Consider the following 18,422-nt stretch of genomic DNA (forward strand, 5'->3'; position numbering starts at 1 on the left):
CAAAACTTTCCAACATACATTTTCCCCTTTTTTTCATCACGTTTCGTCCCACCTTGTTCCACTAAAACTGTGTGACGCCTCAAAACATTTTTGTGAGAGCTTGTCTTTGTTTCTCACTTGACACATGAGAAGCGTGTTTTTTCGGACAAAAGCTTTTTAAATTCCTTGAGTGCGCTCAGGTGTCATTCCAGGGAAATCTGTCCGCCTGAGCTTTCTGTCTCCCTGGGAAATATACATGGATTAGAGGAGAAGGATTCACAAGAGGGCGTTATCAGAAGTAGTTTGTACACAGTTCGTCATTATGGGATAATGAACTGTTACAATTATTATCACAACCGTGTCGTTGGATGTTATCCACTGTAAGACACTCGTACTTCATAGACAACATGATTCCACAGATTACCAGGGCGTGCAGCATACGCATGTGACGCAACGACTGCGAGTGCGATATAGTCTAGACCAGATTTAAAAAAAAAAAAACTTCGAGCGGCATTTTTGAGTAAAAGTTGGTAACATACCTGATTTAACTAATTTGGGGGTGCTGAATCCGAAAATGATGGCTACCAAGGCTAATTTTTAGTCCTTCACCGTGAAAAATCAAATTTAAAACAATACAGAAAACCTAGCAGACGACGGACTTCTCACGTGACAAAATAGTCAGGTTCTGCTGTGGTTCCATATTGATGTTGTCAGGATACCATACAGGGCAGGTACCCGGGTGCAGGTCAGGTATCCGTAACAAACTTTTGAGTGTACTGGGTAGATCTGCAATCAAATTGCACTTTCAGAGGGACCAACAGGTGCTTTCAATGTCATTTTGAAAGAATTTGAGTAAGTGTTTTTTCTAATAAAGATATTTATTATTTGAACATAATTTCTCTGTTGTTAAAGACAGCGGACACTATTGGTAATTGTCAAAGATTAGTCTTCACAGTTGGTGTATCTCAGCATATGCATAAAATAACAAACCTGTGAAAATTTGAGCTCAATCGGTCGTCGAAGTTGCGAGATAATAATGAGATAATAAGACAAAAACACCCTTGTCACACGAAGTTGTGTGCTTTCTGATGCTTGATTTCGAGACCTCAAATTCTAAACTTGAGGTCTCGAAATCAAATTCGTGGGAAAATTACTTCTTTCTCGAACACTACGTCACTTCAGAGGGAGCTGTTTCTCACAATGTTTTATACTATAAACCTCTCCCCATTACTTGTAATCAAGAAAGGTTTTATGATGATAGTTATTTTGAGAAGTTACAAATAGTGTCCACTGCCTTTAAAAGCACAAACCGTTGATTATTTTCTCTTATAATGTAGGCCTATATACACTACTTAAACAGGTAGGCCTACCAGGTGTAGTCTAGACTCAACAATGATACTTCATGGCTTGAAATTATCTTACCAGTAAAAAAAAAAAATAATTAAAGGATTTTAGGGTAACTAATTTTTCGATTACAATTCTCCCTCGTTTTAAAAAGTATTCTCCACAGTTTACGAACCAATCTAACTGTTATGTTTGTTTGTTTGTTGGCAATATAACGCATTGTTAGTCGTGTTTGTACACACGGAAAAATTTCACACAAGAAGACGATAGTAAGATTCAGAAACAAAGGACAACAAAATATGTATCCCCTACATTGATAAAATAATCCACCCCTCTCTTTTCAGCTTGGTGTGAAGAACAAGGAAAAAACAAATATCTCTTTATTCAAAGTATAGATTCCTACTTTATTTTTGTATGTCAGCTTTTTTTGGTCAGAATAGTTCAAGATACTTAGAGTGCGAAAATCAAGCGATATTTGAAGTGTTTCAGTTTGATGTCATTTAATATTATGTCCAATAAATAATCCAATGTATATAAATTATAAACAAATGTTTTGTAGTATTTGGGCTCCCATCCCTGTCCTTACAGAGACATTTCTATAAAAGAAAATACAGAATTAATAGTACACAACACATTGCAATTCGATTGAATAATGACTTGCAAAAAAAAAAAAAACCATCATGCAGATGGACTATCATCCAGGAAACTGATAAGCAAACGTAAACATGCAAATTTCCTTTGGGGAGATACAGTTACATGACATTACAAAAATGCTTCTATGGAATCGACGCATCAAAGCATTCCATTCAAGCTGATATTTCCCAAAATCCAATAGTGTTTTTCCTAAAATTAACCTGATTTTATGTTATGTTATGATAGAAGTATACCGGAGAAGGTATCCTTGTAGTACTGAAACATTACTGAAACACATACAGCAGCTTGGTGCAATGAGGCATCTTCTTTTCAGTGTATGTCATCCTTTCCAGCATCCACTTAAACCATACTATAACATGTACAGAGTCATCTAAATAAAAAATCATATACTATCACATTGCAAAGAAGTCCACTGGGTATTAGAAATTTTTTACGATTAGGTTAATTTTTAACTTACTATTTTTATTTTGGGGGGGGCAAGACTTTTTATTGAAGTTGGTTTTAAAAGTTTAAACTCCTGTTGTTTTTTTTCAAATAAAATATTGCTGGAAAAGCAAAGTAAGAGTCTGAGGTGCTTAGCTAAAATTAAAACAGTCTTTTGACTTAAGCTTTTTTGTTTAGTTCGAAGATACGCACACCTTTCATGAATGATTCATTGCTGGGAACCGTCCTAGCTGACGTACAAAAATAAAGTAGGAGTCTATACTTGTGGATTGAGCGGTGATAATGAATAAAGAGATATTTGTTTTTTCCTTGTTCTTCACACCCAGCTGAAAAGAGAGGGGTGGATTGTTTAATCAATGGAGGGGGTACATATTTTGTTGTCCTTTGTTTCGGAGTCTTGCTATCGTCTTCTTGTGTAAGATAATTTCAAGCCATGAGTGTGAACACTAAAAGTTGACCTATTCAAAAACAGGGAGCACTGAAAAGTTGATGTACAATACAATTTTCTGTATCATTGTTGAGTCTAGACACACCTGGTAGGCCTACCTGTTTAAGTAGTGTAGGCCTACGTTACAAGAGAAAACAGTCAACGGTTTGTGCTTTTAACAACAGAGAAATTATGTTCAAATAGTAAATAACTCTTTATTAGAAAAAACATCAACTAAAATACTTTCAAATTGACATTGGAAGCACATGACCTGCACCCGGGTACCTGCCCTGTATGGTATCCTGACAACATCAATATGGAACCACAGCAGAACCTGACTATTTTTCACGTGAGAAGTCCGTCGTCTGCTAGATTTTCTGTATTGTTTTAAATTTGATTTTTCAGGGTGAAGGACTAAAAATTAGCCTTGGTATCCACCATTTTCGGATTCAGCACCCCCAAATTAGTTAAATCAGGTATGTTACCAACTTTTACTAAAAAATGCCGCTCACTTCCTTAACTAGAGCCCTTTTTTGAAATCTGGTCTAGACTAATACGAATTTTGACGTCACGGCCCTGCACTCGCTGCGAATGTTCTGCAGGGGTTGAGCTAGACTTGATTCAAGTCTTAGGTCGCGGTTGTTCTTCTGCAAGCCCTGCTTATGAGAAGTTTGGTTTGAGCAATGTTGCATTTTGACCGTTCATTATTGGTAACTATAAATAGGCCTACCTATGATATTAAAAAGCACTTGTTTCCAACGACAAGGCTGGTGTCTCTCTTTAACACGTGAGTTATAATAATTAAATGGTATCACTGTGGTTGTATAGCCCCTGATTATTGTTAGGTTTTTTTTCATGAGTATATTTTTATCAGCAAGGAGTCTGCCTTTTGCATAACAATCTTTTTTTGACTCTTCTAGTATTAAAACTCAACTTGTTTTAGCATCAAAAATAATGTGAACGAAGCACCACCAACTCACTACCTGAGTGTAATAAGAACTGCAATAATTACTGTAATAATGACTGTAGATTTGTCATTGAGGAACCGACGTTACCGGTGAAGTTGGCGCGTTAATGAGGCGTGTGATTCCAATAAAATGCTAGCGCAGACTCTGTGAAAGGAGACAAGTGGGTCAAGGCATTCACGGGGTAACTTTACCAAACTACCGTATATCATCCAAGCTTCGATCCGCCGGTGCGGCTGAATCGCGGAAACTCAACAAAAGCAATTTCCTTTCGCTCAGTTTTCTCTTGGCCTTGGCAAATGAAGACCAACTAAAAGCCATATCATGGGTAGTTGTATGCGAGTGCATACAAAAGTCATTATGAGCGACTTATTAAAGGGTGTGTAATGAAGAAACAAAGGAGATACGTCGATAACCCATACCGACAACTGGGGCATAGTGTGGCATTGCTTTGGAGTAACCTGAGCGAGAGGCATGAATGACAATCGCAATAACTGACTGACGTGATTTTGTAACCATACCATTTATTCCATATGTATTGAATATGACCTCTTTAAGGACACTGTCGACCCTACAGTTTTATTTACTATCGATGCTCTAGGCCATTTTTGGCATCCCCCAACAATAAAAACACATCAACAAAAACCATAACGACAACAACACACACACCCACACACCCATGTTAAGTGTGTATATACCGTGGACCTCCTATTGTCTTTTATTTGTACTAACTTTTTGCAAAAGCTCCCATTGGTTTTGTACATGTTTTCCAATTGTAGACCTTTCCCGAACCGTGGACTCTTTTGTTATATGTCCCGGTTAGAACTGATACCCACTCACACACCCACAAGAGGGACAAAAACGACACCGAAAAGAAGAAGGACAAAAATAAAAATAAATAAGACTTTTTAAGTTGGTACTTGTGCTTGAAATTTCCGCGAGAGGAGGTCAGGAGAGTTTATCTAATAAACTATATGTACAGTTAAAACCCAGTGTGCAACTGATGAAATTGTACACTGGTTAGTTTATAGCCGTACATATTTATCATGTACCATTCGTTTTAGCCTTTGCTACTATTATATACCCCTATATTTTCATAAAAACACTATTGTTGAGTATGTAAGCCTGTAAGTGACGATATTGAGTAATGAATGACCACACGATTGAAAGCCTGTCACCAGTTTCCTGCTATACATGTAGTCACTTTTGGCGACACTTTTAATGGCTTCAAGTCAGTAATTTATTGATATAATCTTTTGCCTGTTCCCTTTTGAAGAACGGGGGGGGGGGGAAGGCTGGTAAGTGAGGTGCCCATAAATGTATTGTTTACTTCAAGGAATATTACAGAAGTGAGTTTTGCTAAAACGCTGAGCGATAAATTCAAAACGGGAAATTAGTTTTCTTTATTTATCACCAAATGTGACATTTCAGACAGAAATCGTTCAAGGGATGTTATCAACTATCATCATCACTAGGCCGTGTTTAAGTTTTATGTAAATATGCATGTGATCTTAGAGACGATTGTTTTCTGTTGCCAATTCTGTAATATTCCTTTAAGATTAAAAACTATTTTGTTTGTAAGAATTAATAAATTAAAATTGTTTAAGTTATTTGTATCAGTCAAACAAATAGTGTCCATTCCATTTCCTTACCAAAGTCACCAAAGCTAATGTCTTTAGTAAAGTGACAAAGCATAAACACAGTTTTCAAATTTTAAGTACACTGTCACAAAGTGTTTATTAAAACATTATAATAGTGATGAATGTTTATTTACATCTAAATGTTGATACAATTAATTGTTTATTCTATATCCAAAGAATGAATTCATAAATCCATTTGTACTCTATATCTTGAATGCAATGAACCTTCCAGCTTGGGTGCACTGTACACCTTTGGTAATTGTCAAAGACCAGTATTAATTGTCAAAGACCAGTATTCTCACTTGGCCAAAATAAAATCATCCAAATTGCAAGAAATTACTGAAAAGAAAAAAAAACATTTGTTGACGGCCAGAAATCTTTTATCAGTTGAGTGAGAAAATATTGCTTGTTACCAAGTAAGTTTGTATGCTAATATTTATTTTGAGCAATTACCAATAGTGACAGTGACTTTAAAGTACATTATATTCTGTCGATTTGGCTGGCAAGAACTAATAAGCGGCCTCGACTTGTATTAATCACACGCGGTAATGGAGATATTGAGCGGTGAAAGCGAGGACATGTTAAAGATCATGTCAGGTAATGGTATTATGTTGACAAACTGACTGCATCTAGCGTGCATCCACTGGATTCGTGATTCAATTATAAGATACACAACGCATGCTGCTTCTGGATCAAGATAAGGTACATCAATGCTTATCAATGGAAAAAACATAGATCAGACATTAGTTAACCAATAGAAGGCCTACCGGTAACTCTTACTTAGAACAGATCCTTCAATCGATAGCGATTGTGCCTATTACTTCATACTATAGACTGGACTTGTACTTGTGTGCCCACTTGGCCATTTCACAGTCTTAAAGAAAAAGCACCAGTATATTCGTCAGTCTCAATTAATGGTCACATTAATTGAAACTTATTATAGATTAGTTTCTTTAACTAAATGCCGTCATTCTGAATTTACTTACAAAATGTGTGTAAATCAACAACAACAACAACAACAACACAAAACCACAAAGGAAACAGTGTTAAACCAAGTGATACTCCAGAAATAATTGTTATGATTGATGCAGGTTTTCATTACAAAGTGAAAATGACATACGCAAAATTTAAAACATAAGATTAAAACAAACTCAAATCTCTTAGAGGTTAGTTATTATACCAAAATGTACGTTTCAAAATACAGTAAATCAATTTTCATTAACTAAATTAAACTTTATAACGTGCAACAAAACAATAACAAAAAAATAATCTTTAGCAAGCAACGTAATTTTGTATTTTGTATTGTATCTATAAAATCAACTGTCATGGATGTCGCACAGTGGCGAAAACATTTCAGACAGTTTGAGCAAAAAAAAAGTAAATTTCGATAAAACAATCGATAATACAAAATAGGTTAGCCCATTATTAATATTGCACATTAACAGAGTGACTACTATAAAAGTCAATCGACAATAACACTATGTACAAGACAAGTCTGGTAAAGATTTAGTGAATTAGTGATTTTGATAAATATTGTCAATGAAGAATCCACCAGAAGCCACCAGAAGGCACCAACTCTAAAAGGCCCACATTCATGGACCTCGGCCAAACCGGTCTCATCCAAGATCACTGGGATGGGTTGATAAGCATGTCCACATTCTTGATTAAGATTGGAATGGTTGTACTACAGTCGGCGTAATATTAATTTGGGAGGCTACTCATCCTTACTCGCAGCTAAGAGCTGAATTGCGAAGGACCCGGCTACAATGTGTTCGAGAAGCATGCATGGCACCCGTTGGCTGCCAGCCACATCAACCCATTATGGCCACGGAGCATAGCCAAAGATCGAAATTGTTCGATTTTTCCCGAGGGAGGAAAACCGGATGGTCCGGAAAACCCTAGTGGCACAGCAGAGAACCACCGCCAACTCAACTCACATTATCACCATGACCGGGAATCGAACCGGGGTCACTTTGGTGAGAGGCGAGCGCTTTACGCACAAGCCAACCATGCCCAGGTGCAAACTTGACTATATACGATGCTCCATGGATAATGGAAATGATTATGAAATAACGAACCTGCGAAAGTTTAAGCTCAGTGAAAAGGGGACACAGAAACAAAAACCATAACTGTTTTCAAACATGGACCTGCGGGGATGGAAACTAGTTGTTTTCCAAATATCTCAAAAACTATACAGTAACAAGCAAAAGAGAAGAATATGTTTCAAGTAAAACATCAATGTTTTATCTTTATCAGTGTGTTGCACACCCTTTAAATGGCAAAATATTGTCAAAATATTGTCAAGCGCAGGCGAGATTTATGAGACACTATACATAGAGTATTATTGTGTTTAAATTGTTGTAAGTTTTACTGAATAACCTTGAATCTATAGCCCACTCTGTTGTAGCTTGAATCGTCCGAACCATCTGAAGATGGTAAACGTGATTGCATTTGTCTCTCTCTATACCACTGAATCTCCTGCATCAGGCAAGATACGTGTAAGTTGATCTTATTTCAAGATAATGTGGATATCCGTATGACGAGGGACCCACACTCTAACCCGTGTACACGCAATCGATCCAATCACAGTGTTCTACAGTTTTTTAAACGTCTGTTCACTCTAATTTCTAATGATGAAGAAGGGACTAATGTCAATAGTCATCTAAAAATGCCGTTGATGGTTGCTGTGTGTTCCAAGGCTCGCCGCCGAAGGGAAGCGATGCTTGTCCCTCTCCACATATCTCCACCGTCACTCATCACCGCTGAGCACGAGAAATCCCCGGCCGAGACGTTGGTGTTGCCAGTCGGTGAGCTCGGCATGACTCCGCCGGCCGACGACGCCGTAGCGACCCCTCCGAAATTGGGCTGGTACATGGATTGCATTGGGTTGTTACCTGACATAGACAGCCCACCAGTGAGATTTTGCAGGTTTGAAGCAGCCGACTGTCCGATGCCGTTAGATCCTCCCATGCCACCCATCTGAGATAAGGACTGGCCAAGGCCCTGACGAGGTAATGTCGGAGGTAGGGTCAATGATGGGGGTGCCCCTCCCATCTGAGACATTTGCATCGATGTCGGCCATCCTCGCGAATCCACGTTACTGTGGAAGTTACAGAACGATTCTGCCCCCATGGCTGAAGGGAACTGCGGTAAACCATGTGAGGGTAGTAGAGAGCCTGGAGACCGGAACACATTGGTGGTCTTCTTGCGCTTCTTCCACTTTGCGCGGCGATTTTGAAACCAGACCTAAAATATATATACATTCAAAACATTACATTAATTTACACGGTAATACAAAATGCTTATAAAAATTAAAAGTAACTATACCTTTTCCCGGTCAGATCGCAAAAAGCAGGCCAATTCACTTGAATGCATTCGTTTGAATATTTGACATTATTTGAAATGAAACTTGCAGTCTTTCTCTTGAGCCGTGTGAAATGACATTCAAGTTGACGCATATGTAGCCCAACTATACAGATTCTACCAAACTGTAGGCTTATATGCCTTTGGTTTTAGTTTTACGGCAAGCAGTTGCGCAGAAAGTCGCAGCGTTTCTGTGTTTTTAAATCATTATCCGTCGGCATGACTTTTCTTGCTATAGGCATAGGTGGTTACCACTACGTGCACTTCTCCAAATATTCTTCAGTTTGTATCTGTACTTATGGCAATCGGTGTAGACAAACACAAGCAAATGATTTTCTTGCTCAAAGTTAACCATTTTATATCTTTTAAGATATCCCCGTTAATTTAGACCGACAAAGTTACAATTCAACCATACAGTTCCAATAAATGTCTTCCCGACAAAGAATTTTAATGACCAAGCTGCCGCTTAGGTTTAGTAAAGCTAAATAATCACATGACGTAGGTTAACAATTTCTTGCACATTTTTAAATAAAACTGAGTAACCGTTTTGAGAATCTTCAATTTCACACAGAGTCGAGTGACTGGCGATTAATTAGGCTGCTTGTGTTTTTAAAATGATACCAATCAAAATATATATCGTAATTAAACAATTGTTGATGTGTATACCACCTGTTGTTGCAACTCGCTATAAATGTTTTAACATAATAGCGAGTAACAACTATATATAGCACTTAAAAGTGATATATAAGCGTTATAACTTTATAAGCTATGTTGATGTACGTTTTTAAAAGATAAAGAAATCGCATTTTGCCGGATTATTTCAACATCGTCATTAACAGGAATATCACCATCACTGTACTGACCGTACAAACATTTTACAATGATTGTTTTTTCCACATTTTTAATACACTAAACGTTTTGCATCATGACGCTAGTTGAGAATATCTACGGATGTATTCCCCCGAAACATTGATGGACATTTCAAGTATGGCCCCAACAAATGCCCCTCTTTTGTTCAAAAGTGTTTGACCCATTTTAAAGAAAATTTTCATTTGCCATAGCAAAAAGTGCAACGGCTAAAATACAAAGAAAAATACATTTATTTGTTAGCATTAGTTTACAGGGCGACCTTATAATGGTGAAATAACCCAGTGGGAAACATGACCACATCGAAACTGGATATGACCTCTTAAGATGAGCCTTTATACAAGGGCTGGGTGAATGCTATTGATGCATCTTCTGGCAGTAAAAGCCCGTAATCCAACACCGATAGTTAAGGTCTTGTCCCCTAGGTCTAACAACTGGTTGATGATCACACGACAGTTATCAATTGTGTAAAAACTAATAATGATACTAAGGAGTTTATGCCCAAATCACAGAGTTCATTGTTACACTGACTGTACCATCATTTTGATTCATAGCAGCATCCTTTGTCCACGAGAACGATTAAACGACGTTATGACGATAACCTGAGTTTGTGTTTATGAATGGAGCATCACAGAAAGATGGATACTATTAATAATGTGCCCCATCTTGGGTTGAGCAGAGGTGATACCTCTGGTGCATTCAAACAGAAGGGTAAACCATCCGTGGGGAAGCACTGATAGTTGTCTTTGTTAGGAAAGCGCCAACACAAATATCAGCCTGATGTACCCCACCCCTACCCCACCCCATCCCATCCCATTTTCGAAGGGTGGGGGACACAGTATCAATGTTCCCTCTTGTCGTGTGACCACCTTTATTATGAAAATCGTGTTTTGCACTAAGAATTGTGGAGCACTGGAACACAAATATTCACACACAGCTCATTGTTCTGTTTCGTTTGCCATTTGGCCGCTAAATGGCCTAAAGATTGCACAATAGAGCATCTAAAAATACAAAATTTTCCCGGGCCCTTCAGCGGGCCCGGACCCATGCCGTAAAGGTTTCACACTCACGTGCTCACTATTTTACAGTATTTTCCCCTAAAACTTGGTTCATAGATCCGCACTTGAAGATGTTGTCAACCCAAAAGGTTTTACTGCTGCTCACATTTTACAGATGTTCTGTTCCGTTCTGTATGCCTCTTATTGGCCTAAGATTGCACCACAGAGCATCTAGAATGCAAAATTTTCCCGGGCCCTTAAGCGGGCCCGGACCCATGCCGTAAAGATTCGACAGATTTCCCCCCAAAAGATGTTGTCAACCCAAAAGGTTCTACTGCTGCTCACATTTTACAGATGTTCTGTTCCATTCTGAGAGATTTGCCACATAAAACTTGTGTCTAATAGGTCTGGTGATGATAGGGATGAAACGCCGTCTGAGCATTAGAATGCAGAAACAATATTGATATAACGAAGCTATAATTGAGTTGCTTTTTAGGTACAATAACCATGATAGCAAGAATAGGTGCATCATAGCTTAAAAATAGGCATTAAATTCCAACATCTGAGAGGGGGAACATCACCCCTCAGATTCACTAGATTGCACCAGAGAGCATCTACGGGCTAAAAAAAATTCCGGGCCCTAAAGCGGGCCCCGGACCCCACGCCGTAAATGTTATGTCCCCCAACACTTCAAGACGGATTGACGCCCCTGCCACTGTTCTTCAGTTATATTTAATAGTTTGTAAATATGTAAAAATTGACTTTCAAATTGCTTAGTTTCTAAGATCGCTCTGAGATGAATTCTATTCCAATGAACGTGGATGTTCTAAAGGTGCTTGTTCAATCTCAGTGGAATGGGAGACAAACAAAAAGCGTTCAAATTGCTTTGCGATTACATACTAAAAGATGTGGGGATTTTGAAGCTATTGGTTGAATATCAGCGTGATCGGAGAGGAACAATTTTCAAACCACTCAGATTGCTCTGATATTAATTCTGTACTAATGAATGTGGTCGTAACTTCTGAGTGTGATCGGGGACAAACATTTTCGGCTGGTAAAACCTTTGCAGGATCGGAGATAGCCGCTCATCAGATCGCTCAGAGATTAATTATATACGAAGAAATGTGGGACTTTTTAAAGCTGCTGATAAAAAAAATCTCAGCGTGATTGGAGACGACATTTTTTTCAAACCGCTCAGATTGATCTGAGATTAGCTCTGTAGGAACGTGGGTATTCAGAAGCAAGGGCGTATCCAGAGGAAACTCGACTGTTTTTGCCCTTGCGTAGTACATGCACTTTGAAATCATCTGAAACTGCACTATGTCTTGTAATGGCAATTTTAAGTGGCAAAATCCGAAAGACCAACAGTTTACAACTCTAATTTCGAAGGATTTTTGTTCTGTTTCCATGATCAATTATGCCTCTGAATGACCGTAGATTGCACCATTGCAGATGGAGGGGACGAAGAAGAAGAAGATGGTTGCCACCATGACAAACTGTGAAGACACGCCCACTTGCTCACCCACACATGCCCGTCGTGCAGCACATTTGGCTCGTGTGTCTAATTTACAGCCGTCCAAATTGTAAGCAAGTTTCCAAATTAATATAATTTGTTAGTAGGGATGAGTTTTATGGGATTAATTTGGAATTTTATCTTACAGATGAGATCAAATTAAAAGTAAATGAAAGCACAAAGCCGACCCAGGGGAGCGTTTGTGTAACTGTGGTTGACTTTCCCTTTCGATGCAAATAAATTGCCCTTGACATACGACAAATCACCAACCCAAAGCATAATGACAGCGCTAAACATATTGTTAGCTTGAAATAAAATGCTTCACCAAATTCAACAGAATCGTAACATTTCGGGCCCAGTTCAATGTAGAGGTACAATAAGGACAGCAACATTGGCGTTAATGTTTTATTGATAAGTGGGGCGGGGGGGGGGGGGGGCCCTATAGGACTCTTCCTCTATGTTGTACACGGTAGTATAATACGAACGTGAAATGCCGCCGTAAAATATTCCATAAAACATGTCACAACTTCAAAAGAATTATAACACTACATACTTGGATTTTGCCCTGTGATTTGTTTAGATTGCGTTATCCGCGGTATGTCCAATTTGATATTATTTGAGAACAGAGTGAGCGCGACCTACCATACCCGTACAGACTACTATCAGTAACATACACATAGCAACAACATCCCTTTCTACCTAGACGTCTGGGCAAAACATATGTACGGGGTATCATCGGAAACAGTGGGTGCGTTCGTTTAGCTTCCCTGGGTCGACCCCGATGTGTGGCGTTTTTTTTTCCAGGACGAACGTGGGTAATTATCTGCACACGTTCGTCCTGGGAAAAAACACCCGCCACACACCGGGGTCGACCCGGGGGAGCTAAATGAACGCACCCAATCTGTTTGTACACCCCGGGGATCGCCCTCTCGGGTAGATCCCAACTAGCGAGCGAGGGCACCCCGGGATTTTCTCTGGAGTTCTAACAATATAGCGCTAGAAGCAATCATGAAACTATATTATACACTATATCAACTGTCTCACCTCTTTTAAGAGGCGAGACAAAAAGAGGTGAGACAGTTAAAACTATTTTCACTGCATTTACGTATATTAAGCTGATGATTTAAAAACGACATTCATTGATGAGAGGGTGGACATATTAAAAGGCAAACCGTTCGATTGTTACAATAAAACTGACTTGTTTATGTTCAAATGTAATTTAAAGGGTGGTAGAAATTCTGAGATATCGCCCAAAATCTGTAGCGGTTGTGACGACGCAGGTTCTCAGTTGAAATTTGTTTGAAATCTTTTCTCTATTTCTTAGAAGGGAATCGCTTCTCAGAATGTTATACATTATCAATAGTTGCAGTGCTTCTTCCCAAGTTGTCATTACTTTTTATAGTAATACCAAAGTTATTGTTAAGAGATTTACCATTTCTTACAATTTCTTACTCGGAACAAGTCAGTTCCCTACATCTATAAACTAAAAACGTTTTAGTCACTTTTAGTTTCCCAATTTCGAGCAAACGTCACGTCAAAACCTGTTGACATTGATAACAAAGAAAACGTGGAAGAATTTGAGTTTGATCTTCTTACCTGAACACGTGACTCAGTGAGGCCAACGCGCATGGCAATTTCTTCTCTCATAAAGATGTCTGGGTAATGAGTCTTGGCAAAGTTCCTTTCCAGTTCGTTCAACTGCGCAGGTGTAAATCTTGTCCGGTGACGCTTCTGTTTCACCTTCGTGTAAACACACGAAATATATTTACAAAATTGTTTTGATTTTCAAATAAATCACAATGGATGAATAATAGCGGGTGAATTTAAACTGAGAAGTTTGTTATCGATTATTGTTTCAATAAGGAATAGTGCTCGTTTCCCTTGAAGGTAACATTCACTAACACAGTCTCATTTTGCAGCATCATAATGAAAAGATAAGCCCGTGAAAATGTCAGTGACAATTAAAATAATTGAATCCCTTTTTGTTTGTTCGTTTGTTTGTTTACTTTTCTTTTAGATTTTTGTCATGTATCAAACCAGTCTTTTGAGCATTCTCAAGTTTTTTTTAAATTCATTTATTTTGGGATGTCAAGATTTCTAACTCAGAGTATGGGAGGCGTTACTGCCACGCCCATCTTGATATGCTACGGAAGTGTGTGTCTCTTTATGATTCGTTTTACTTTCACCCTCTGCAGTGTGTTCTTTACTATTCTAATCCATTTAACCCATAATGTTTTTATTTATCAAATATTTTTTTTGAAGTACACGTTTGGTTATTACTAAAAATACGTATTAGCATAAAACCTTATTTTGTAACGAGCAACGGAGAGCTGTTGATAGTATAACACATTGTTAGAAACTGCTCCCTCTGAAGTAACATAGTTTTTGAGAAAGAAGTAATTTCTCACTAAAATAATAAAAGACTTCTGGCCAGAAGCCCCTTATTTCTATCTGAAAGCACACTATGTTTTTTCTTTCATAATTTTCTTGCAACTTCAATGACCAATTGAGTCCAAATTTCCACAGGTTTGATATTTTATGCATACATAAAGTGGGATACATAAAGTGAGAATACTGGTCTTTGACAATTACCAATAGTGTCCAGTGTCTCTATAACTAAGGAAAGTGAGAATACATCTCACTTTCAGATGCAATTCATTCACCTGTCCCATTGTTTGATGCTAAAACTTGTAAGACTATGATGCAATTCATTCACCTGTCCCATTGTTTGATGCTAAAACTTGTAAGACTATGATGTTAACAAGATAATTAATTGTTAGTTGAGATGAACCGAGCTAATAATATATTAACATCTTTCATTCTGATGGGATGTACACGTACTCTAGAGGTCCTTTTAAGAACACATCGAGCTTTTAGGCAACAGCAATTTAGCATTGTTTGATCGCTACACCTGTAAATCCCAATTTCGATTATTTGATGTACACAAACTTCAAATTGAGTTACTGGGGGAGATATTATGTTGATGTGTGGTTTCTATTGGCTTCACATCTCACCTGTTTATCATCATCATTGACCGAGATTGCTAGATTGGTCTGGCCGTCTCCTGACGGGCTACCAGTAGTCGTTGGCGTGCTGCTCACCTCGTTACTTGTACTATACTGCAGCTTCTCTACTGGCCGACCATGCGGATCACACTCTCCCTTGTTATCTGCAGGTAACGACAAACTTATATTTAATCGTTTGAATAGGCAAAAGAGGCTGATTTTTCATCAATCTTAAAGCCATTATACACTTTCGGTACAGAAAAAAAGAAAGTTCACAGATTTACAATTAACTTACAGGGTTTACAGAAGGTAATGGTGAAAGACTTCTCTTAAAATATTGTTCCATGAAATGCTTTACTTTTTTGAGAAAACATTAAAACAATATCAATTCTCGGTAGCGAGAATTACGGATTTGTTTTAAACACATGTCATGGAGGCGAAACGCGGGGAAACAAGAGTGGGTTTTCCCGTTATTTTCTCCCGACTCCGATGAACGATTGAGCCTAAATTTTGACAGGTTTGTTATTTTATATATACGTTGTGATACACGAAGTGTGGGACTTGGACAACACTGTTTACCGAAAGTGTATAATGGCTTTAATTGTTAAATAAATTGTATGCTTTATAAGTATAAATAATTATTTTCATTTCCAACGGATAAAGACCAACAAAGGTTCATTATCAGTTTAGAATTCTTGATTCTTGAATGTCCACTGGATGTTTACGCGTGTAAACTGACATGATTTCCTAGGCTATTTGATTGTGCCTGAACAAAGCTCAAACAAAACTTCAGAATCTAAACAAACAAAAAACCCACTGCGGTAGGCAATTAAGGCGGCAGTTATCCCGACACCTTGTGACACCACCATCACATACAAAATGCATATGGTATAAGTGTTTTGTTAAAACACAATATTGTGAGGCTGATTTCATCGACATTTTAAATGATTACAATTTGTTGAATATAATAAGATATGTCTTCATCCCTTTTTATTTTCACTTCACTAGATATTTTTAATCAAGATGAATAGAATTTTTTTTCTTGTTTTTTAGTTTTGCATGTTGTGGACAAACTTGAAGAAACTACAAAACGAATAGTAAATTTGCGGGTACAACAATGACATAGTGTGAATCTCTTATGTGGGAGTGTTGGCTCTTAAAAGAGCCGATTGGATCTCGACGTTTCGAACAGTATACTCTGTTATTGAGAAAAACCAGATGTACAAATGGTTGTATCTGCAAATTTACTATTCATCTAATAGTTTCTTCCTAGTAGGGTGGATGTGGTTTACTTTATTAGTACATGGTAAGATGATATAGGCAAACTCCTTGAGAAGTAAAACTACATATTTACTTAATGAACCGATCAACCCCGGTCCAAAAACATAATCTCTATAGTAAAACGAAACATCTTGCATTTATTTATGATTCGCTAAAGCAAAGCCTCGAAACTTGACTGAACAAATTACAATCAAACTGTTTCGCGTATTGGCAGTTTAAAAACAAACTTTTTGACTAAAATTTCAACGCTTGTGTTTAACAGTAAATATAGGCCTAAATGGATTTAAACAACTAAAACTAACTTTAATTTAAATCTAGTTTGATTTAAATCTAATAAGTGAAACATTATTTATATACTTTAAAAAGTCGAGTGAAACAGTTGTAGGTATAAATCCCTAACCGTTGGCAACTATATGAACACATACATTCTTATGGGATTGCATTTATTCAAATAGCAGAAAATAATGGTTCTAGTGTAAATAGTGTGTCATGTTTGTTTATTCCCAGGTTTCTAGAAGGTAAACTAAACCCATTTCGTAAATATAGATAACAAAAAAAATTTCAAATTGGGTTTCCTACGGCAATAATTGGATACATCTTCAAATTGAGACTGACACGCACGGTTTGGGAGTGTTTAACTCAAGATAGATGGACAAGTTCTTCACATCACAGAAGACAAGTGGTAGTTAAAATAATATGAATGATTGCACATGACAACATAACTGAAGTTTGGTTTATGTGGTGTTATCCTTTTCAACAATCCCCAACTGGACCGATGGAGAGTCGACAGTGTTATTCCCTTCTCGCTTTTTTTGTAAATCGCGGGCTCATTTTAAACAGCAACGCACATTTTCTATTGAGATAATCACATTTATTTCTAAAGTTTTACAATAAATTGCGCACCGTTAAGAAATCATGGCAACCAAAGCACTAACTGAAATACGCGAAATACCAATAGAACACGTCGATGGAGATAGAAAAGCGTAAACTTACTGTGATTGATTGGCGACTGCACCATCTTTCCACTCAAAACGGCATGGGATAGTAGTGACTCCGAAGACACATGCATCGCCGATGCATGGTCCAAAACCCTCTCCATGTCCATCAGAGACGTGTCCGGTAGATTCAGTCGCAGTCCGTTCATTTGGCCGACTGATGAAGAACTAATCACTCTTCCACATCAAATGGTATCCTTTAAAATCACTGCGTGTAATGCCAGTAGATGTCACAGCCGGTAGAGGCAATAGGAAGCTGAGAAAGAGGGGGGCGCTGATTTCAGGCATGTGTCTGCTACCGTGATTGGATCGTTGCTGGAACTAACGAGCCATCTAATTGGCCCTTGGTGAGATAATTTTATTTGCATGTGCGCGAAGGAAGGCTTGTGATTGGCTTTGAATGTTGCACGCGCGTAACAAGTGGTTATAAGACGAGAGTTGACAGACATGTTTGACGGGGCGTGATATGATTATGATCAACATTATTGATATCTATCTCCGACAAAGAGAATTCTGGAGTAAATAAGCCTGCGGCTTTGTTGTGTTTTGCCCGGGCAAACATCGCCGTGATCATATTGTAATAATCACTGTACCCTTATCGTTGTTATAATTTAGCTCATTACGCGGGCATATTTGTTTTGTCTTGACAGCACAATGGGCGCTGGGCTGCGTATTACTGCAGCATTGTTCCAAGCTCATAAGAAATGTTAAAAGGCTGTGAATGAATGCATTGTCTGTGGCGGAAGCTGAGTGGCATTGCCATCACACTGGACCATCAAGCCGTTTGTTGCTTTCTCATCATGAGAGATGGACAGCGCTGTTTCATTTACCTAGCATGTTCCTCACGTATCCTCGCATTGTTTCTTATAACCATCGGCCGGTCGTTGCCACGTGGACCGGGGGGGGGGGGGTGGTCGAAATTACCCATTAATTAAGATGAAAGAAAA

The 18,422-nt window shown here is 38.2% G+C and overlaps 1 protein-coding gene across 2 annotated transcripts; it reads right to left on the minus strand.

Annotated features, from left to right (window-relative positions):
• Positions 1–7,394: 7,394 nt before the first annotated feature.
• LOC117296037 (homeobox protein orthopedia-like) lies at positions 7,395–17,624 on the minus strand. Of its 2 annotated transcripts, none has more exons than XM_033778890.1 (4): positions 17,474–17,624; positions 15,209–15,363; positions 13,791–13,925; positions 7,395–8,699 (listed from the first exon to the last, which is right to left on the minus strand). In XM_033778890.1, exons 1-4 carry the CDS (start codon positions 17,622–17,624, stop codon positions 8,112–8,114), a joined length of 1,029 nt encoding a protein of 342 aa, XP_033634781.1. In that variant the 3' UTR covers positions 7,395–8,111. The 2 variants fall into 2 exon arrangements, with proteins under 2 accessions (XP_033634781.1, XP_033634780.1); XM_033778889.1 differs by having other exon boundaries at positions 13,791–13,934.
• Positions 17,625–18,422: the final 798 nt, after the last annotated feature.

Source organism: Asterias rubens, chromosome 10 (assembly GCF_902459465.1).
Source record: "Asterias rubens chromosome 10, eAstRub1.3, whole genome shotgun sequence".
Taxonomy (NCBI): domain Eukaryota; kingdom Metazoa; phylum Echinodermata; class Asteroidea; order Forcipulatida; family Asteriidae; genus Asterias; species Asterias rubens.

Bases quoted from the DNA above. Each gene is read 5' to 3' on its own strand.
- LOC117296037 (XM_033778889.1), bottom strand. From the start codon at position 17,624: ATGAACGGACTGCGACTGAATCTACCGGACACGTCTCTGATGGACATG. The intron at 15,364-17,473 runs GTAAGTTTACGC...CGTTACCTGCAG, and splicing joins GCAGTCGCCAATCAATCACA to ATAACAAGGGAGAGTGTGAT. The intron at 13,935-15,208 runs GTGAGATGTGAA...GTTTACACGAAG, and splicing joins TCAATGATGATGATAAACAG to GTGAAACAGAAGCGTCACCG.